This window comes from Pungitius pungitius, chromosome 10, assembly GCF_949316345.1.
Source record: "Pungitius pungitius chromosome 10, fPunPun2.1, whole genome shotgun sequence".
Lineage (NCBI taxonomy): Eukaryota > Metazoa > Chordata > Actinopteri > Perciformes > Gasterosteidae > Pungitius > Pungitius pungitius.
Window position 1 is genome coordinate 9,731,208 of NC_084909.1, and position 24,083 is coordinate 9,755,290.

A 24,083-nucleotide genomic window follows, 5' to 3' on the forward strand; every position below is an offset into this window, starting at 1 on the left:
TGCAAAATTAATTGCCCCGGTTCGGAGGGTATCATTGCAATTCCCCATTGGTAAAATCCCCTTAACAAATCTCTGCTTGCTGGTGAAATTAGAACTTGGAAGCTGAAAAATGAGGTCATGAGCCAGAAAAGACTGGGAAACTGAAAGTGTTAATATGGAGCCTTCTGACACCATAGTCGACTGTTAGCATCACAGCCCTCTGTGAGTGTACTGTAGCTGCCCCTCTGGTGAACTTCCGTTAACTTGAACAATATTTCCCTTTTTTGAATTCTCCTCTCCTTAAGCCCTCGAACGTTTTGGTTGGCTGCCTCAGAAAGTTCTTACTCTGACCGTGAATCCCCAAACTCCCCGAGTAAACTGTCGGCGCGCGAGGCTACAAATCCATGGCAACAAGATTCCACGGGCACCACGGCCTCAGGCCCTGCTCGTCCATACGTCTCATCTGCGTCCGTCACAGTTACGTTCAGTCTACGAAGTATCAGATCAAATCATCGCATTGCTTGCTCTGACAGCAAGTCGCTGCTCTCCGCCTCATCTGGGTTTTTTTTTCATCAAGCAGCAGATTCAACAGATCTAAATATGTGAGAAAACCAAATAGGAATAGAGTCCCGCAACGACAGACCGTACGAGACCAACCAAGAGCTGCACCAAGTACACGCTTTCATTTTGTTGAAAGGGATTTCTTAGATTGTACAGTCCGTGCAGGCTGTTGAGTAAAATAAATCCTTTACAGCCTGACCTCGTTGCCGACAATCATCACACAAAAGCAGCATGAGTCTAAAAAGTAAATTGTTGTTCAGAAGTCACCATTAGAGCGGAACAATTGTATAAATGGGATTTCCATGGTTACTTTTTTAGAGTTTTAAGTGGGAAAGTAAAAACACAGGACATTTCACTGTATGACAAGATGCAGATTGTAACATAGGCAGGTGGAGTGTACAGTGGATTTTCACATCTTTTTTTGTAACTTGCTCAACTAGCACCACATCATGAGAAGGTTGACACTGAAACAGAACAGCAAAGCTATGAGCTGTAAGGCAAGCACTCTCCATGAAGCTCCACCAGGCCATCTGTCTGCAGATTCAGTCCTGGAAATCCTTCTTTAACCCAATATTGCTGAATCAATCAAAGATTTTTTGATCAAAGATAACTTTTGGGAGACTCTTGGTATTTGATTCAGTTTGCCTGGAATATTCTGCCCCGGCTTTCTGACGAGCTCAGCCCAGTGTTGGAGGCAACAACGCGTCACCGCGGCGATCGTTCATGCTCGCTCTTGCAAACACTCAGCGTGTTTGGCCAATTAGAGATAGTGCCTTCTGTGTTAGAAACCAAAAGGATTCTGGGTTGTTGTCTTCTAATGCCTCTCTGAGAAAAAAAGACCCAAACACACACACACACACACACACATACATTTGTACCTTTCTTTATTATAATGATTTGATGAAAAAAGGTCGGCTAATTTCAAAAGCCATGTGTTTAGTTTGTTGTTTGCGTGTGATTCCAAGTGTAAAAGGTTGCATGAATGTTCCAATGATGGACATTTGCTTCCACCCTCTCGTTCATATCAGTATCACTCAAAAATCCTGAAATGCCATCCCACATCAGCACCTTTCCCTTGACATTTAGACCCACGGCAGACTGGACAATGTGTGCATGTTTCTGCTTCTCTTGTCGAAGGAATGATCTGATATGAAATAAGAGCTTCATCACTGCATTGGAAACTCCCAGAGCAGCTTTTTGCACAAAACTAATGCCACTCTTTTAAAACTAGTGACACAACAACTAGGCCACTTTAACTTGTGCATGGCTAAACAACTTATGGAAATTTTTGGAATGAAAAAGCGTAATGATGCTCCATTGTATTTTCCTGGATAAAAGAAAAGAAAATAATCTTTTTTAAGGGGGAAACTAACTGTGTGCTTTGAAGCTTTTTGGGGGCCGGTAATTGCTAGTTGTTTCATTTCTTTTCTGGGTAATAGGCACTGTGAAAATGAATACAGGTCTCATTGAGGTGAGACTGGAGCAAGAAGTCACTCAGGCAAAGATAATCCTGCAGCGGCGTGAATGAAGAATTACTCTTCCACTCTCATTTCGGGGACACACAGATAATCACATCCGAGTGTATCCCCAGACATTTCATAGTGGAGTGATCACCATTCTCATCTTGGGTCCCTTTCTGGATTCTAAAACTCGTCATCTCAGTTAATCCGGAAACATGTAGTTCTCCACATCGGGGACAACCGGGACAGAAATTGAGAAACAGAGAATGAGTCATCTCTCACAGCGGTGAGATTTATAAGAATATATATATATATACATATGACCGTGAACTGTGAATGGCTCGGCCCTGATGCATTCAGTACAGTTTGAAAAGCCGGGCACTTCTGGTAGGTTGAGCAGAGATAATCATCATACATGAGTAGAAAGAGAAAAGAGCGAGTCAAAGGCAAAGAAAAATGATTGATGAGGGATCTCAAGTGTAAGGTAAACACCCCCCAACAGAGCAACCTCTGCTTTAATAGTATTTTAAAGGCAGCCCCGCCCATCTTAACTGGACCTCAATATGAAACATGCATGTTCTATTCACATCCTCAAAGCACAACTCTGTCCACAATCGACCAAATTCACTTGTTCGTGCTCTCACACAGTGGCGTTTTCAGCGGGACAATGTGGGACATCTGAGTCACATCTTCAGGTATTGCTTTACTCCCTCGGCTGTCTTAGGAGGTTCTGAATCACTTGGCAAAACACTTCCTTCATCGCCAGCTGCTCCAGAAAAACAACAACCTACCAGCATGATTATTTAAGTTAAAACATTAAGAGCAGATATCTTTAATAATATCTGAATCATGCACCACTGAAACGCCACTGACAAAAAAAAAAAAAAAATCACCTCCCCGGCCCCCGGGTCTGTTTGTCACCAGGCATTATCTCTGCATCCATTGTTTGATAGCAAATGATCTGATTAAATCCGGACAGCAGAAAATGATCTTGGTGCAGTTTTGCGATTGCCTTGCCTCTTTTTACAGATCATTGCACTTACCAAGGTACAAAGTAAGCACAGACCCTGCTGGGAGTGTTCCATTTGATTCCTTCTGCAATCAGAGCAGAACCTGTAATGAGTTAAAAAGGACCAGATATGTGAAGAACAAACCTAAATGAGCTTATTATTGCATGATCCGCCATCATTGAACTTTAAAGGAATGGTTTGGGGAATACACCTCCTTGTTCTTCATAGCAAACCACTGACTGAACACGCCATTTTTTATTTGTGTGCAGTCTAACAAATTGAAATATTACACCCCTTTCTTGTGTCAAATAAAATCTGACATGAGACGACGATGAGTTGAGTCTCTGGAATAGAAAACATGTCTTGTGCAAAAGTCAATCATTCATTGAAGTGTTAGTGTATTGAGTTAGAAAAATGATTAGCTCTTCCTAATTCAATGACAAGCTCCAGTGAACAACGTGATCCATCCTGCCTCAAAAGGAGATGGGGCCGAAAGCCAATGGAGGTTTGGCTACGGCCTCAAGGACAAGGCGCTGCTGGGAATACAAACCACTAGAGCCCATAGAGACGTTTAACAACAGAGAAGGCCAGGTGGCGCCGAATAGCTCGGAAAAAACCCTTCCCACCTCCTCAAATCCCTGCAATGCCGTGTGTTACTGTGCCCATTACGAGGCATCAACGCTGGAAGGTGGCCTCGTTTTTCTCCATCCAGTGAGTAGGTGAGTGGATCATCGGATCGCTATCATGCTACATTATTGCTTTGGAGCATGCATGTGAGAGGGGCTGCAAGTCCAAGAGCGATTCCTCTCAATTCGACGTGTATCTTTGGTTTTGCGGCCTTTTTTGAGCGTGCGTGTTTGCGTCTTGTGTGCTGTTTTTGTGTGTGACAGCAGCAGCAGCCTCTATTATCCTCTTTGTGGACCCACCGGTCACTTTCCCGTCGCTGCCTTTCCGCGTCGACCCAACGGAGGGAGCACTCTGGAAAATTCTGTTCACAAACCCTCTTAGACACGAGGATGCATGAAACCGCTTTTGGACCGTCAAAGGAAACCTGAACACGGCTCCATGGGGCAACAGTGAACCTCCCACACTGTTAATTGTTCGCGATAACAATATGAAAACTGTGATTCAGAGTGCATTTCAAGGAGTCGAACTTCACTCGAGGAATCGTGCTAAACCGTACATGTCCAGACAAGGACTGGAAAGTCCGCCGACATGTGCGATGAGAATGCAAAGTGATTCTTGGCATCGTCTTTGGACAAAATGCTGGAAACTGTTTTTCCCTCCTTCCTTTGACGGTGTGACGTCTTAGCTTAGCTTGGAGCATTTCCCAGCACAGTATTTATATAAAGAGCCCTGCTAGCAACGTCTATTGGATGGATTGTTGTGCAAATTTGGACCACACAGCCACGGTCCTGTTAGGGTGTAGACGGCTAACTCACTAAATATCAGGAATCATCTATCCATTGTCAATAGGTCAAAATACACATTTTCCCCATGTGCGTTGCCATTGAACAATTCCTTCGCTAATTGGATTACTTACAGCCTCAGCTGTACTTTGTGTTTGACTGCAGCCTGAAAAGGTGAACATTTAATCATTGCCTTTTAGGGATTACTTTACAGTTCATTGTCAATGTCACCTCTAGGAGTCACAAGTAACCAAACTACAAGAGCCCCTTTTAACCAAATAAAAAATAAAAAACACTACCTCTTCATCGAGCCACAGTAGTGTAGAAGTGTTGGTGTGGAGTGGATGCCTGCAGAGTGGGCTGTAATACGATCAAAATGCAATTGCACTGCACTATAAAGCGTTTAATGTTTGATTTTTGTTGAGACTGAGTCTGAGTGGTGGTAATTCAGCTTGTTGGTGGTGGTTGTGTAATGTTTTCCTGAATATAAAAGCTATTCATGCAGGAACATTCCTGTTATAATTATTTCATAACAGACCATCAGCTCTTAAAATAAATCCTAAGAGTTAAAGTAGGTAAACAGTAGGTGTGTATTCGATTTTCAAATGTTCAACAGTGGTAAAAACAGTTTTTTTATTTACAAAATCATAATTTATTCATTTATGAATCTGCCTCTATTCTATTATATTCCGTTAAGGCCTGTTTTACCACAACGGAGAGCTGGAGATCATCAGGGAATAATCACGTCACGATGCCATCAACAAGCCGTGCGACCCATCGCTCTCTCTCTCTTACCAACGCTGGGTCGGTGGCCTTAAACTACAAACTACGACAATATAGGTTCCCCTCTAGTCAGTGTGTCGGGGACAACGCATGCTAGAGGTTTGCTCCATGCAGGGACGAGTGCCGACGAGTCGGTCTCTCTCTCTCTCTCTATGACTTACAGCCGACGATGGAGAAGGCAGCGCTCTCACGTATAAGTGTGACCCAAGGTTGTCCTTCACTACTGTTCCCACTCTATGGAAAGAACATTTGGTGAAAGGATTTGTGTTTGTTTTTGATTTGCAGTCGTGTAGGTGGTGAAATAGCTGATTTTTCTTGCGGAAATAATGGAACGCAGTTAACAGAAAAAGAACAATATCTAAATGCTTGTATATCTAGAGGCCTTTTAAACAAAGTATCTTTCATCCTCAAACAGTGGCAGTTTAGGAATGTGTCAACAAACAGAAAAGAAGATTTAAAAACACCTCTCGGTTCAGAGAACGGGTGTCCCGCAGACTTTTTTCTTCTTCTCCTTTTTAAATCAGTGAGTGGATCAGATTTGACACAAAGCATACTCTCGCCGTCACACTTGGATGATTCAGATGAGCCCTAATCAGAGCTGTGTTGTGACACATAAGAGGCCGGTATCTCTGCAGGGGTGTCATCACGGCTACGGCATCTTTTACTGATCTGATACTACGCATCCTCCCAACTCCAACTCTGCGTCAAATACCTGCGAACCCAGAGGAATGAAAGATAAATCCACACTTTGATGAAAGTGGTATTAAAGTGCAAAGCGTTCTTCCCTCGGTGCGCTCAGCATTTCTTAGAGGTTGTGTCAAATCTCCAAAATTGTGTTGAATTAGTGGTTCACAGAGACGGGTTCCTGGGTTCAACACGTTAGTGTTCTCTTTGCAAGCTTGGTCTCTTGTTGTCTGACGATATGCAATTCGCAACAAAAGGAATAGAGACTTCATGTTGCTTATATTTCAAGTTTGATGGGTTTCCTCAGTATTCATTTTACTCTCTCTACAGTGGTATGAACGCAGAGTTCTCTGTCTCTTATAAAAGCAGATGTTTCGGGGTTTCAAGCTTGTTTAAAAAAATGTTTTGGCAATAATCTCTGTTACATCAAATAGCTTTTTCTCTCCCTCCCCTTCGAAGCTTTGCAAAGAGCACAATGGCATTGTGTGGCCAGAAAAACAGCAATGAAAGAAGCATCGGATTCTCGGTGAGACGGCCACATCGGTGTAACCTCCTGTCGTCTGAGCCATCGAAATCCCACTGTAGCAGACAACGCAGCATCGCTTTTCAGAATAGCGGCCGACTTTGTGCTGCAAACCTGATGACTTGGTTGCATAACTTGCGTGATGGCATAGAGGAGTGAGTAAAATAGAAGATATACAGTAAGAGGAGTAGAAAAGCAAATTAAAGCAGTTTTTTCATTTTGCTTTTGCAAGCTATTTGGAGGCGTTGTACGTTCCGGTAACTAGCGTTTTACGATAGTTGAAGGCAAAACATGAATACTAAAATAGTGTTATTGTCTCCATGCAATGGGTAATTGTTACGTCGGACAGCATTTAACCGGCTCATTATGGAGAAGACAATCACACACGCTTGACTAAACCCTGATTATCGCTCATTAATCCATTCGGCTGTTTCATCTTCTAAAAGCGACGAGATGGGAGGAAAAAAAACTGTCATTGCTAATTAGCAACAAAGATGGTGACAGTCATCAACGCATTCAGGGAAGCCCGGGCGTGAGTACGGACCTCCAGCACGTCAAGCGACAGGTTGTATTAAAGGCAGTGCGATGATTTAAGGCTCAGTGACATTTGGTGCAGACTCTTGCTGACTACAGACTTTAAGGTGACAGGAAAATCGCTGTGGCTTGGCATTAATTCGATGATGGATCAAGATCCTTCTCCCAAGTGACTGGCAGGGTGTTCAAACCACTCCGAAAGCCCCTCTCTCCATTCCATGAAGATGTGGAGCATGATATTAATGTTTCCTTCTGACAGCTGCATGTTAGAGATCTCAGGAGAGAGGGCCCAGGCAGCTTGATAAGCCCTCTCACACATCTTGGACCTCATCAGCAAGGAGCAAGGAGAAGCATGCGGGTGCACAGGCTGGTGGGGAAGGCACATCCAAAAGTCTCTTCCTACACTCTTTCTTACTGAAGAATATATCTGTCATTTCATACAGTGCTTTTTTGCACAACTTCACCAAGATATCTAAATTGTAAGGCGTCTTTCAATCTGTCTACATTTCATTGTCCTACTGAATTTGTTTTTATTGAAACACAATGTTCTTGTAATGTCTGCTCGGTATCAATCACCACGAAGAGGGACATGCTTCGTCAGTTGATGACATATTCAACATTTTAACGTGCATGCATAAAGTTATGGATTGCAGCTTAATATTTATCGAGTTATCGTAATGTGCAAAACAAAAACTATTTGGTGAAACAATAGTTTGGTTCCCCTCTTATCTTCCCCACGCTTCATGAACAGTCCCACATGTGACTGAGCTACTACCAATGATGTGCTATTTTGTATACGAACAATGTATGTAAGACACAGTCATTATTTCAGCTTCAGACCTCTGAGGAACAGAGGGAAGTATATCGCTGTGCATAAAAGAAGAAAAAAAGAACTGCGTACATGACTTTTGCCTCACAGGATCATTTGGGTTGAAAAAAACAATTATATGAATTTACTTTGTGTGGGGCAATTATCATTTTATTTAAAAAATGCACTGATTATTGTGTTGTGTGTTCCCAGAGTTACTCAAGCACAATCCTCCAAGAGAGCATAAGGGCTCTTACACCGCCCACCGTGGCTGGATGAGGAGCCCGAGAGCAACGCTCCATTTATTTTAGCACGGAAGACTCCATTATTTTTGTTTTTTTCTTAATTAACTGGGGTTTGTTTGAAGCTTGTGCACTGCTGTCGTGATTTGGTGTTGCTCTAGGCATTTATTTTGAGGGACGGACCTTGTCATTCTATGAAATTGACTTCAGGAGTCCACAAAGAGTCGCTCACACTTTACAGATTTATATTAAACATTCACCACATCTCATGGTAGAATGTTTGACTGTCAATGCTTGATTCCATTTAGGTCTTTTTTTTAATCATTTGGCAGCAGGTTTTATTTTTTTTAGTGACTAATGTGAGCTTCACTGAAGTGTTATTGTAGGTAGCAGCCGTCATACTTCTTTATTACTGTAAGTGTCTGCGGTGCAGAAAGTGCGTAGCTTAATCATCTAGTCATTTTATGTTTCAGCCGTATGATCTTACTTTATTTAAACAAATTAAACTGGGCAAATTAACACAATATGAGAAAATCCAACATTTCTCATCACGGTTCAAAAAGAACAACGGATTCTAAAACAGAAGGTTCTCCGTCTCTTTAACACACGATAAGTCAGTTATTGTCTGCTGGATCGGTTTTGGCATCTCTCTTGTCCAGGGCTATATATACAGTATATATATATGTATATATATATATGTATATATATATATATATTTCATATATATATGTATATATATATATATTTATTATTTATTTATATATATATATATTTCATATATGTGGCCCTCTACAAAAAAACAATTTCCAGTACATGCAGAGGGGATTTGGACATCAGTCAGAGATTTCTTAGATGAAACAAAGGGACGGCACATTTGCATAATACCCAGCTAGAAGACAGCGGAGAGGGAGGTGAGGTGAGCTGGGAGATTGATGGAAAATGCAACACTACACCTCTAACTGGAAAAAATTGAGCCAGCACATCTTATAACCAGTCCATAATTACAACCATCCTCCAGACCCCTAAAAAAACCTGAATCACATGAACCAGATCTTTTTACATAACATTCTCAGTGCCTTCATAGCCGTTTCAACCCTTTGATGAACCTTTTTGTTGCCTCTGCATAAAACCCGCACAGATTTCACACTCTCCTTGTGAAATAAGGGAATGTGTCTCTGTGATACTGTGAACTAACTTGTTAAAGTGAGCAAGGTGCACGTTGAGGACATTGTGTATTTTTGCTCCAAATCCACTATAAAGACTCTTCTATAGGCATTTCATACCATTTGCATCAAACCAACCTGCATACCACCAGAGCTACTACACATTTGCATCAACGTTCGGGTCTTCATCCACAGAGCCTGTCAGGACTGAGTTGGTAGCGCTTCAGAGTGCAATTCCTCTCACCATGGTAACACATTAAGGAAAAATTGGCCTGAATTGTATGGATTAAAATGTTTCAGCAGGATCCAGGATCCGAGGAAGAAATCCTGACAAAAAGAAATGCTATTGCTTACAATATACTATAGCAAGTTGCACGCTCACAAGTTATACTTTTCCTGTGCAAATACATTTACAACAGAGAGCAGCATTATCTTTTGGAAAAGGATGAAGACTTTTTTTCCCCAATGATTCATTTGAAAAACTTTGATCAAAGAATATGATAATATTTGTCTGTGTTATTAAACCGTTCTAAATACACTCTCTATTGACAGATATTTCTTTTTAGCAAATGTCCTCTGATGAGATCCTAAATTAAGTTTTAAAGAACAATATAGATTAGAAAATGGTCCCACTGACGCTATGCAACTTTGGGTCTATTGACTCAACATGTCATGTCGACTTTCTGGAGAAAAACGCCTCTTTATTAGCCCTCGTTTCTAGAGGGCTGTTATTACTCTTATCTTGTCTTCCCACCTCCTCCTACTCCTCACTGACGCACCTCCCTGAGCTCTGTCCATGGGCTAGCGGCGCGCTCCCGGCCGCGCGCTCCCGGCTGCGCGCGCTCCTCTCAGTCGACACGGTAAACGGGTGTCGGCGTGGACGTCGCTGAGCCGTTAATGGACATTAACGGGGAACGCAATGCTGTTCGCCCACTGCCTGCTTTCTTCGGTCGTGTATTCTCTGCAATGGAAGCCGGGTAAGTTCACATTTCGAATTTAATGCACCCAAAATCGGGGGAAGTAGTCAGACACGCGCTTCATGCGCTACTTGTCACTTGCACGTCGGGGTTAATTGGTTTGACATACATCTGCAGTTTTCCTCTTTTCAATCCTGCGTTCATCAACGTTGCATCTGTACACTTATCCAGCAGAGCACCCACTTTGCCTCCACCTTTGGTGCTGAGCAAAAACTAACATTACTTTAACACATGCCATGAGATAAAAGTCAGGTATCTCTCCATGATCCCATAGGCGTGCGCAAAATGTTCCACTACATCTTTATAGAAAATGTGTTAACGTGTCCAATCCGATTAATGTTCTCCTCCAGCAGACTACTGCATGATAATCACAGGGGAGATATCAGAACATCTGATTTAGCTCTTCTAGAGGCTGATTTGTTCAGGTTCAGATTTTTACCAGACCTGGCTCACCAAGAAGGAGTAACGATTAGAAGATTCCTCTCCCGGGGGGGGGGGGAAACTCAAACATTGCGGCGTCTGAAATGTTTGTGTTTGTGTAAGTCCAGCCTGCTGCATCTGATCAAAAGGAACTTCGACTTTGACTTGATTAAAGGACGTGGGACCCGCCTCGGAACCCGTTTTTGCTCCAATGAAACAGTCCTTTGACCAGCAGCGGTTCCACTTGGGGAGCTCCTGGACCAACCATGGAAGATCAAACCCACAACCTTATACGACGCTGGATCAAGAAGGACGGTGTTTTCTGTAGAGATAGAACGAGAAAGGGGGAGCCACTGCAAAGGTTTTTTTTTTGTCCATTGCAGCGTTCGTGCAAGATTCAGTCCGGCTGGGTTGGTCGGATGAAGAGACAGTGAGGGAATCACAGGAGTCAGTGATTGGCAGTCTTTTACACCTACATTGCCCAGAAAGAAGGAATTGCCTCTCTGTGAAGGAAGGAGAACAGTTCAACACCCCGCTCCCCCCTCCACCACCACGACCCTGACACTTCAATACAGAAAGGAAACCCCATCCTGTATTGCCCAGTGATGTTGGGTGTAGTAATGATGGACATAAATACCAGTATGTGGAGCCAGAGTTGGTTGTAGTTGAGGACATGACACAAGGAGCCTTTCATATAATGCCATGAAATATTGGAGATGGGCTCCAGACTGTGCTCTTTTTGGCCCAGGGGACACATTTGCTCATGGTAGTTAATTACAGTGGGAGGGTTATCTCGGAATGACATTAATGGACACTTGTGGTAGGTAGCAGAGGCAAACCAAGGACACGTAGTGGCTCCTGATGATATAAGGCCCCTGAGGAGCAATGATTCAGCTCTTCGTGTGGGCCCCCTATCAAGTGGACCTTAATACAGGGTTCCACCAGACCCGCTGTTGCTCTACGATACTGATGATACGCTTATTTACTCATACCAAGTACTCAAAGCCATGATCATTTCAGGAAAATGTGGACATTCTTCTTCACATTTAGTCGTTGACTATTAGTGTGGATACCAATACAACAACAACAAGAGTAAATCTACCAGTTACATAAGTAACTGTTATGATACATGCACCTTGCTTGCCTTATTCTTATTGTATTCACATTTCCTTTTAATCTTCCCTTCTATGTGCGCTACTTTGCATCTGCGAGCAGCTTATTTCACTCAGAAAAAAAACATATCATAAACTAACAAATTGATGTCAGCCATTTGTAATAAAACAATATCGGGGCTAATTATATGTTAGAAAAATCTCCAAACTTAAATCTTACATTACCTAACTGCACTAGTTTTATAGCTTCAAAGATGCAATGTTTTCAATTGAGACCTCTCAACATGGCAATGGCTAGCAAAGGCACTATTAAAGCAGCTAGTATAATTTAGTACCTAATAATAAAGGTCTCTATTTACATATTAGTTCAATGGGTTGGAAAGTAATCAGGAAATACTGAGGTTAAAGCAAAGAGATGCAATGACAACAAACATAAATGAAAATGAATGAAACACGGTTCATCAACAAGTGACATGTTTCCCTCTAATTCTCCCAGAGTGCATTTCTGTCATCCAGGTGAGAAAAGACAAGAGTTTCCGAGAGCTTTATTTAGATTCTGTATTACTTATTAAATATCTGCACATCGAGGAAAATCAAATTGAGAAATGAAAAAATTGTCCTGAGAAGGGAATTTTGTGAACTTTATAACCACATGTTTTTTTTTGCATCTATTCTTAAGGCACACAAGCATGCCTCTACTGAATCTCCTTTGAACTGATTGTTTTCTTATTGTACTTTAAATATAGAATTATATCTTCTTACAGCCAACTGGAAAACGAGACACTAGCCGCCAATTCACGTGTGCAGAGGACAAGGATGATTTAGTGATTTGAAATAAGGGTTTACCCTCTATTCATAATGTGCAGAGGTGAGGTGATTGGGTGCATTTGTTATGTTTATAACCTTGTGGACGTGAAGGTTAATTGATCTAAAAGGTTCAGAGTATCTGAGCGTGACTGCATGACCGGTTGAACTAATTATTCAGCTGAGGATTTTCAATTAGGCTTTTTTATACCGCTGTTACCTTCTTGCTTTCGCTCTACTGATGATTTCAAATCCGACATCAAAATAGAGGGTCTTCTGTTCTTTGACTGGATGGGTGTTTGTTGGCTGACGTTCCCCCTTATATTTCAGTTCGTCCTTCCCTGGGACAGAGCTGTCTTTGCCTCATATCATCATTTCATTAGGAAAAAAGCAGTTGGCTCCTGCACTGGGCTGAAAATGCACCGACGTGTCCTGTCACGTAAATTAGATTGATGAGAAAAATACTTTCTCTTTCTTGCCTTGTGGAGCTTTTAAGTAAGCTCCTGGGGTCGGGCTGTGTTTCCTTGGCTAACCAAGCCCGGGCAGACAGAAATCTGATGTACAGGTTTTCACTGTAATGTCAGAGGGGGGGGGGCACCTCCGTCTGGACACATATCTTGCCTATTCACGTCAGACATCTTTGTCTGCTGCCACTGACATTTGTGAAAGAAACTGCATGAATCCGTCTCCTCTAGCTTTTAATTGCCCACGCCTTCAGGAATCAATGTTTAATTAAATTGTCTCATTCCATGAGGAAATGAGAATTCAAATGAAATGGTCTCATGGACACATTAGTTGTTAACTGTATGCAAAGTAATGGACGGCTCTCTTCGTGGATGTTTGAAGGCATTTGAGAACCAAATTGGCGTGGAGCACACTAGCCTGTACTTTCAGCGGGATTCTTCCCGTCCGTTGCACCGTGCGGCAGCACCAACAGCAGCAGCACGAAAAGCCAGGTGGACGCAGCACTCGCTTGCCTTGGGCTGCCCCTCCAGCAGAAAGGAATTCTGGGATTATAGAGTACCTGACTTTGTGAAGGTGAAAACCCAACTAACTTTGAAAAACCTGGAGGGGCTTGGTCTAATGGAATGGTTCAAGAGTGCTGGATGGTCTGCAAAAGTTAATTGACTCCTAATGGAAGAGTGAAAGCCCTTAAAGCCCCCGTAGTGACGCCTAAAGCCTGCAGCGCCGACGGGGTCATGGCATCCTGAAGAAACCCATTTTGTTATTTAGACCCGTCTGTCCCGTTATGGACCACTCCGTAGTGATGGACTTGCGGGCATCACATCCGTCCTGTTGGTGCCGATCTTCCCAAAGAAAATGATTTAATCTGGTAGTGCACCATGTTTATGTTTCTGTTGTTGAAAGCTCGTGGTTTGAGTTGAGTTATTTTTGTGACGTTATGGGGTTCTCATTTTACAAAGTGCATCCTTGCATCCTCCAACATTTCCTTTGTCCTCGCCATAATGATATGGACACTTTTGTCACTTTGTCACATAGGAATAATTGATATGGGAAACTGGCTGAAATAACTGATGCTGTGTTTCTCATTTTTCTAGTTAAAGACAAGACAATTCCTTTTTTTTATTAAATCCAGTAACATTAAAGTTATGAGTAGGATTTGGCAGTCAACTTCTAGATGTGGGTTCTCCACTCCATCTCAACAAAGGTGACAAAGGTGAGTAGCAGCATGTCCGAAAGACCCGGCAAGAACAAACGGCGACGCTTTCATGTCGGCCGTATTTTTACCCTGCAATTGCTCTCAAATCTGGCAAGTTCTGATGCATTATTTAAAAATAGATCACCACCACAACCAAACCAAGCGGAAGGGGGCTTTTGGATGCACTTTTCTATGGAATTTGAAGGGCAGACACAGTGACCAACCAACATCACCATCCTCCGAGCTGCTGGGATGGCAAAGTTTGTCAGAGTTTTGTGCTGCGGGGCAGTGTACAGTTGTGTCATTTATTCTGCTGACAGGCTTTTAAGTAATAGAATCAACACAAATGAAGTGTTGAAAAAACAATGGCCTGGGGTTGTGCAGCATTTGTCCATTACTCATCCCATGAGGACTTGCAGTGACCTCAGCGACTGATTCCAGTCACTTTCAAAACTCTGTGTGTGGGAGGGTTGTAAATGTAGGCAGGATAAAGCGTGTGGGAGTATTTGTGTGTCTTTATGTGATTGTGATACCTGTGAATTTTCTTACAAAAGGATTATTTAGCTTATTTTCTAAATTATTTACTGCACACGTATGATCGAAATGCACAATATGCTTGTTCGGTTGGGGTAAATGTTTGAAAATGTGTTGGTTTTTATTCACCACTAACAGATTTCCTGTTTACAATCAGACTAATGTAACATCATTGCAATTCAGTAAAACATATGTAGGCTACATCTTCAATCTGTTTGTGTGTAATGTGGCGTAAGGAATGTGCCCCCATACCAACCCATAGCGTTTCAATTTCATTGTGCATTATCGGCTACAAGTGGTAACCTCAGTAAAAGGCTAATAGACCTGCAGAAAAGATTGCTTTGGAAATCCCTTGGTCTTTACACCTGATAACATAATTCAATTGGTAATTTGTAATATATTCAACCCCTGCAGCTATGTTACTCTCAAGCAAATTGAAATCATGAAGCTGCATGCTTCTGCACTCAAAAGCCTTTTCACTCACCTTGCAGGTTTTAATCTCACATTGGTTTCTAATAGTGGAAAACAAACAGCTCACGTTAGCAGCATATCAAAAGGAAAATCAGAAATGTCATTGACGTTTCATTGATTTTCATGAACATGTCGCTGTCTAGCCAAAATACACTAACTTCTCTCAAAGATGCACCTTGAACAATGAAAAAACTGCTTATTTTATTTACCATTTCATCATTAGTACATTCACCAACATCCCTCCAATTGAAACATTTACTACCAGAATAAAAAGTCTCCCAGAACTGTGCAACCTTGATCAAACCGTAAGGAGACTTACCAAATACGGGTTTGTTTCCAAGCAAACTCTGACACGCTGTAGCGGACGCCAGCCGTAAAACCAAAAATATGTTATTGATGTCGATGCTGTTTACATATTCAAGTTCGCTTTTAAGACAATAGAATATGCTGCTGAACAGCAACCTTTTCAAAAAAAAGAAATCCCAAAATCCTCCTCATTGTCTTCAGGTTTGCTCGATGAAGGTGGCATTAGTGAGAAAAAAAGAGGACATGCCGTTAAACATTGTTTTAAATTGTATTTCCGCATGAGTTATGTTTATTTTTTATGTGGACCTCCCATCAGTTTAGCTATTTGCTTAATTGCCTCGACCCAGTCCATTTAGACTAAGGTGCCCTCATTATAAGGAAATAAATGAATATTGGCAGAGAATGCATGAAGTGCACTGGTTATCTTGGTATTTATGTTCACATATTGCAAGCAACATTTTTAAATGGAGCTAAGTACTCATGTGCATTTAAATATATGATAAATTTAGACTGCTGTACAAAGTCACTGTTTGATGTTTGCAGAAACATTTTGTGCACATTTTTCTATAAATTTAAATATAATGTTTATACCAACATTGATTTTTACCCTCACTTTACGCTTTAATAATGCGTATTTTCATATTAATGTATTACCCATGCCGGTTGGCAACTTGGTAAAAAAAGGTGGGTATCTCTAACAATTATTTTCTCCTCGATTATAATGTCCGTAACTGCTGGTAGCTTTTGTGCTGCACACACTTTACAAGCACACATTTGAACTTAACACAATTGTACTTGTGAATAATTTAGTATCAAGAATTATAAAGACGAATGCCTTCATGGAGTCCAAAAGAAACAGTTGATGACAGACACCAGTAGGAATTAACCGTTGACTTTAAACTCAGTACAATCATTTTGCAATAATCAGTTTTTTAAATGTGGTGTTACGGTATTATATTAAAGATTTAAAAATCTTATGTGTTACTCCATGAGAAAAGTCAATATCAGTTACTGATTCCAGCTTGTATAGTGATTTAGTCATACAAGTGTACACGTGTCAACTTAAAAGGGGAAAATAATTTGATAAAATCTCAAAATAATAATGAATCTGTCTACTTCCCAGTATTCCAGTATAATCCACATTATATGACCAATGATTGCCCCTGTGTGTATTTACTGTACAAAACACAATAAACCACGTACCCATTTGGATCTGATGAGCGCTTTTAATCACTCCCATTAAATCCAGCTACTTCTATCTGGATGGAGCCATCCGCTGCAGTGAAACACCAGCTGTGACATGCATCAAGTGACTCACTTAACACAGTTCAATGAGTGAGAACAGTGACTCCGCCAAAGTGGACATGACAGCAGTTGAGCCCATTCAGGGTAATTGGAATGAATGATATCAACCCTTTTATGAAAGGCAGGCACGAGTATCCAGTTAGCACATATACAGTTAATTGTCTTTTAGTCACTTGTCATTTTGATCCTAAATAATGTGGTTCCCTGGTTTAATGCCATTTCTTTTCACTTTTAATTTCAACAGAAAACAAAAACAGTTAGTAGGGGATCTCTCGACAGTAAAACCTCTTGCCAGCTTCATCATTTATCTCCGCCACCAAATTAGATTAACAAAGCAGATGACAAGAGATAAAGGGACAGACTTTTACATGAATGATGTTGTGCCATCTTGTGATGCTGCAGTTAGTCATCTATTCGCATCTTTCCAGATCTGTCCGTCAGCGTTTCACAACTCTCCTCCATCGCGATAAAAAACTTGGCAGCTAGATGTCTGCAAGGTCCAAACTGAGATCGTACTCCATGTGACGGATGCAGCTTCACTGTTCAATGTCACAGGGATGGCATTGGGGGGACGAAAACCGATGGAAGCTAGAGTGAGGATGGTGTTTGTATGTGTTTGCATATAGCATATCTGTATTTGTGTTTGTTTACAGTGTGTCTTAAGGCTGCGTGCATATGTGTGTGAGTCGGGGTGGAGAGAAACATGGCTGAGAATGGATTTAACTTAAATCTAGATCATCATCTCTAAATGTGGAGGGAATATTTCCAACCTGCTTTGGCCGGGTCAGTCTCCTTGTGATCCGCTCAACCTGAATCCATTCTGTTTACACCGCAGAAGCATCTTCAAATGATTTGTCTGTAGCTTGGTGTATATATATATACAGTATATATATACAAACTGCATTCATATATATATATGAATGCAGTTTGCACAGTTTTTACCTGAAGAGAGCAAGAAGGATTGTAGCCGACCCCTCTCACCTCTTTGTGTCCCCTTCCTTCTGACAGGAGGCCGAGGTCCATCCGGACCAAGACCTCACGCCACACTAACAGTTTCTTCCCATCCGTCACTGACTGACTCCATTTACACTTGACATTTTCAAATACACTTGACACCTTCACACACGTGTGTATAGTATTGTTGTTGTGGTTGCCTGTGCACTTTTTTAATTGTAAATTATTGCCTTATTGTCAAATGCTATGTACCCACCCCCCGCCATGACACATTCCTGTATGTCCAACATACTAAGCAAATTAATTTATTATACAGTTATTTGATAAACCTGCTGTTATCTGCATTCACAGAGCCTACAGGGTACTGTATCATGTAACAGTATCATGATACTGGTTCTGCTTTCTTGTATCCTTCTAAATAATGCGTAGGTAATTTATATGTACTGTAAAAACAAAAATAGACTGTAATTGTGGCCATCAGTGAGTGAATTAAGCGTTTTTCTCTGTGTGCGGAATTCATCTGAGGCCACTGTGTTTTGTTTGAATGAAGCAGCGAGCAGACTCACTGGCTTACTGGAGCTTATCTTCAGATGGCCTTGAACACCGACAAAGACAGATGATTTTCTTTGTGCACATAAACACTGACACTGTAAAGTCACGCTGTTAATCCACGCACACGTATGCATGCTCAGACGTACACCATCGTAGACACGCCAACCATGCCACTGTTTATGTCTAAATATACGTTTGTGCACAAATCTTCAGACACACAGCTGAAAGCACTTCAGTGCAGAGTGACACAGTGCAGCATTATTTATCATTTACACAGATAAAGACTGAAATCGTCTGTGTAAAGAAACAAATATACCACAGTAAGGCAATTGCTTTAGAACAGCTTGGAAACCATTTTAATTTGTGCCAGTGCAGCATGATGTACTGTGCCTACTTCTTCTCAGCAAAGAGCTTTATCAGAGAGTTTGGTGAAACTGCACTTAAGAAATGGATTTTCTCGCCCTGACCTTGGAAATCTATTAGACAACATTTGCTTACAGGCCGGAGCTGCTGTTTTCAAAACTTCCTGTGGCCCTGTTAAAAGCAGACAAGACGTGTGTGCAAGAAAAATACTAAGTAGGTATTCATTTAGGTTTAAAGAAACACAAAACAAAGATTGGTGCTATTGGGATTTTTGATAATTTAAAGGTTCTTTATGTCTGTATGCTTCACAACCTGTAGTTTTCTGCACAGTAAAACCACCCCACTAAGCAAAGAGGACCGATCTGACTCAGACTGGCCGAGGGAGGCAGTGCCCACACCGTGAATGAATTGAAACAATACTCATCAAAGTACCTCCTCACATCTACACTGTTTCATTCGCTCAATACTTTGATGAAACAATTTTACCAGCCTTTATTCAAAAAGGGTAGTATATTGTGAAAGTAAGATTTATCTGTAATGTTCCCACGCTGAAATGAAAGATGTTTTTGTTCCTGCCTCCTTGACATGAGGCAAAAGTGTTCATGGTGAATTCTTTGAGCCGGCGCTTTTAACTGTTAAGGTTAAGTGAACTGAAATCTCTCATCTCGCTCAGTCGTACCTTTGCCACGCCGCTGACCTCACAAGCCCCTGGTGGACCCACTCGCCGAGACCTGGGAGTTTGGCCGCCTTGGCTCCATCGCAACACTAAGTAAAAACACTGTACTACTTGTTGTTGCTATAGCGACGGTTCCTAGTTGTGTCTTCGGGGGTACCGTGTGAGTGAAGGAGTACTGCGGTAACGGCCCTACAGAGTGTATTGATTTATTCAAAGAGACTGTCGGTCAATATATTTTTCAAATAAGCGCACGCGCAAACATTTGTTTCTGAAGAAGCCTTCGCTGCAGCTGCTGTGTAGGTGTACGCGTCCTTGGCTGTTTCTTTACGCTGCACCGTCCTCACGAGCTCTCCTTTGTTTTCTTCTCCCGCCCAGGTGTTTCAGAGCGGCAGAAGTGATGTGACGGCGGCGCGAGGAGGCAGGACAGAACCGAGGAGACGGCCCGCTGCACACTGACAGACTGGATGCAGCGCGTCGGAGCCTAGACAGGTAGGAGTGGGTCGCTGGATGTGACCTTTTCAACACACTTCTTCATGTCCATTATCCTTCAAGCTAATTTAAATAAAAGCTTGAATTGCATCCAACTTTGCATGTTTTAATGTTAAATCACTGGCTTTGACTGTTGGAATAAAAGTACCATTCTCGCAATAATTTGAATGCACTGACATGCTGGCCGACTGATTTAATTGCCTGATTATGAGCAGCAAATTAATATACAGTAAAAGATAAATAATTAACTACAAATGATTTGTCCTCTAAAAAACCTTTTTTTAAATGTAATTTCCCTAATCTCCTGTATGTCTAATGCACATCTCCCCGTCTATTCCGCCTGCAGAATGGATTTCCCCAATTGCACTGGGGGGGCGTTCGCTACAAACTGCAGTGTTAATGACTCCCTGGACACCACTAAACTCCCACCGACTAAGATCCTGCTCACCATGACCCTGTCGGCACTGGCTATCCTGACTACATTCTTCAACTGCCTGGTGATCACAGCTATCGCCGTCACGCGCAAGTTGCACCACCCGGCCAACTACCTCATCTGCTCGTTGGCCGTGACTGACCTGCTGGTGGCCGTGCTGGTCATGCCCTTCAGCATAATGTACATCCAGAGACAGACCTGGCTCATGGGCCAGGTGGTGTGTACCATTTGGTTAAGTGTGGACATCACCTGCTGCACGTGCTCCATTCTGCACCTCGCCGCCATCGCCATCGACCGCTACCGGGCCATCACGGACGCGGTGGAGTACTCCCGCAAGCGCACCGGGGCCCGGGCCGGCGCCATGGTGGCAGTTGTGTGGCTCCTGTCCATCCTCATCTCGCTGCCTCCTCTGATCTGGCGGCACTACAGCGGGGATTCCGAGCAGGAGGACCAGTGCATCATGATGCACCACCACATGGCCTTCACCTTGTACTCGACCCTCGGCGCGTTCTACATCCCCCTGATGCTCATCCTCATCCTCTACTACAAAATCTACCGGGCTGCTCAGAACCTTTACATGCGCAGGGAAGCCAGCCGGGCGAGCCGTCACTCGTGCATGACCAACGGGAGCATGATCCCTTCGTCCTACCCTGCTGGAGAAGGCGCCGACGACGGCGGCGGCGGACCTCGAAGCCCGGAGCCCGTAAGTCCACGGGAAAAGTCCTTCTCTGAACCCTCGACGGAGGAACCGCCGCGTGAGCGGGTGCGCGCATCGGTGACGACGTTCCAGAGCCTGTCGCGCCGGAAGGAGTCGCGCGCGGAGTCACGCAACGAGTCGCGGAGGAGTCAGTTCTACCAGGGCCCGCGGATCTCCGGCTCGCGGGAGCGAAAGGCCGCATCAACGCTGGGGTTGATAATAGGGGCTTTCGTCATCTGTTGGTTGCCCTTTTTCGTCAAGGAGGTGATCGCCAACACCTGCGGTTCTTGCAGTACTTCCATGGAGATGGCTGACTTTCTGACGTGGTTGGGCTACCTGAACTCGCTAATCAACCCCCTCATCTACACCATCTTTAATGAAGACTTCAAAAAAGCTTTCCAAAGACTCGTTAGGTGCAGCCATTACCTCTGATGGCGCCGCCGTTCCTGCACACCAAACCCGTCTGCACGATTAACCAGGAGGGGCGAATGTAAAGGCCCGGGGGTACTGACTGATTAACGACTGTGTGCCTGAGGGACAATAATGACTGACTATCATTCTCAGAGGCTCCAACGGGGGCCCGAATAGCACCAGCAGAGCAACGAGCTCTGCAGAAAGGTTCCACGTTGAAATCCGAGTCCTGCTGTTAATGGAACAGCCTGTGATTCTGCCAATGCTCATTGGTGTGTTTGAGAGGACACGGACAGGTTGTTTTTTTTAGAAAATGGGCCATCGCTGACCTTTTTCGACGCCTGGGCTCTGACCGTTACTGATCAACGCCATTAAAAGGCCTGGAAGTAGCTGACCGTTAAGGCTTTTCCATCTAATGACCCCCCATCTCTCATGTCCAAGCTGCTGGCTAACGTGTAAAATACCCCAGCATACTAAATTGTTAATTTCCTGTGGCCCTGCTGTTATAGAGGGTGAGTGACGCCGTGATTGTTAAGAGAAATTGTTGTTGAATGTGACCCTGCAAAAAAATAGAAATTATATATTTATATATTTGTAGATTGTTTGAGTTTCCTGTCAGGTAATGGCAGGGACACCGGCCTGATCCATTCCACAGTCCAAAAGGGGAAAAAATTATTGACTGCCTTTCATACATTTCACAGTGCTGAATTTAATATACGTTTTATGTTTAGGATTAACAGCTATGAATGCCTTGAATGTGAATAAAATGTTTTATGACAAAGGATCAAATCATACAATTAATTACACATTCTGAATTTTAAAAGAAAAATACTTCGGGACCAATATCAATATGGAAACTAGGTCAACTTTCATTACTTTTGGACAGGGCTCAAGGTTTTGGGGTTATATACTGTATACGATACTAATACTGTAAGTCATGTTTTACACAAGCTTTACGCTCTATTAAGTTATTTAAGGAGCAATCAAACCCCCGATCTGACCCTTGCCAGCATTGGGACAATGAATTTGAAAACCACCGGTGCAAAAATACTCATTACATGAAACCCACTCAAGTATTTGGAATAAAGCTACAATTTCTTCACTGCCTCCAAGAGGGTGCACGATATGTTGATGGAAATATTGTAGATGAGTCATGTGCGAGGGTGTACTGTATGCCAGAAAGATAAAGTGTGACATGCACATACTGTACAACTGACAGTAAAACAAGTATTGTATAATGCTTCTGTCTTGGTCTCTCACTGTTTCAATAATCAATAATAAACTGCCCAAATGTATATGATGTCCCACTGATCTTCTTTGAGTTAGTGATTCATTTCTCCTTTATGAGTGTGTGCATGGAGAGAATGATAGCAGGACTACCATTAAGGATAAGCTATGTTAATAAAATGAACATTGATAGTATATACTACAATCCAATATTTTACGTTGGCGCCCCATTTTAAGATATTTTCCATATTCTAGTGTGGTAGCGCCATCTTGTGGCTGTTAAAGAGACTGCAGTCTTTCCAGTTGGCTTCACAGCTTCAACGTATGGCCTCAACCCAGAGATTCACGAATCTGAGGACATGAAATCATTTATTTGGCCTCATTCATCAAACAAATGAAAGAGATATGGAAGTAAAATATGGAAGTAAATCTGTGTCATCGGGGGTTGAAATAAAAAGTTGATTGAATTTCTAGTTTTGTGGCACAACTTTATTTTGCGCGACACGGTTCGATTCCCGGTTGTGGCGGATTTTTAATAAATGTTCTTTTGTGTATTACTTCATACGTGGCAGTGACGTAGTGCTCACTTATACAATCGTAATTGCTGCAATGGATATGGGATGCATTTTTGAACATTTTCAGCACAATATGTTTGCAAATGTGTGACGACTCAAGTGACCGAGGCAGACAACACCTGCCTGCCGGGGGAAAACAAACACGCACCCGTAGCCAAACCAGTAGGTTCAAAAACCAGTAGGCACGTAACACCGTCACTGAAAAATGGGTTCTCGTTTCAGACTTTATGAGCAAATACAGGATCCCTTTGAGATAAATTCTAAAGCCTCGCATTAAGACGTACATCCCTGTATGTATGACGCTACTTGCAGGTCGCTGTGTTGTGCCAGATCCTCAATAAAGTTTACCCATGGCCATGAAGACTCATTTAACGTTATGTGGACTTTGAATGCCGCTTAATACCCAACTGAGATCGGCTTGTGCCGCTCAGAAGAAGGATCCTTCCACCGACCACTTTCCGCACTCGGCGATACTGCGGTTATTCCTGCATGTCCTGTCGGGTTTATGCGTCTGCACGCTCCGTTAAAGCCGCTGCGCCCCCCCCGCCCCCACTACGATACAGCAGCTCATGTGCCTCTTCAAGCGCGTTCCTGGATTCAAAACTCCGCCAATCACTCCTAACAGCTTGTCGAAGGATCTCAGCATCATTAAATAAATTCACAACTAGAAGAAGAGGCGTATTGTGAGCGGCTGTACGCTCTTGTTTAACTTCCGCTTAGTTCATGTCCAATACAGTCTGTTAATGTACAAATGTCAGCTGTCTATTACGGAATCTTACAGACACAAACCACACTGATGACATGAAGAAGAGTTAAAGCCCCGTTATTATGGGACATGGATACAATCCAAAGCCGAAGGTGTTTTGGGTGCTCGCTCCCTTGCTTGACGCACGCTCCTGATCTTGAATCTAGAATCGATTGCTCTTCCTTAGTGTCCCGGATGTTGGTGTGCCAAGGTTGA

General features: G+C 42.7%; 1 protein-coding gene across 1 annotated transcript; it reads left to right on the forward strand.

Annotated features, from left to right (window-relative positions):
- Positions 1-9,945: 9,945 nt before the first annotated feature.
- htr1fa (5-hydroxytryptamine (serotonin) receptor 1Fa) lies at positions 9,946-22,631 on the forward strand. The gene is made up of 3 exons (XM_037489516.2): positions 9,946-10,133; positions 19,666-19,779; positions 20,126-22,631. Exon 3 carries the CDS (start codon positions 20,127-20,129, stop codon positions 21,339-21,341), a length of 1,215 nt encoding a protein of 404 aa, XP_037345413.2. The 5' UTR covers positions 9,946-10,133; positions 19,666-19,779; position 20,126; the 3' UTR covers positions 21,342-22,631.
- Positions 22,632-24,083: the final 1,452 nt, after the last annotated feature.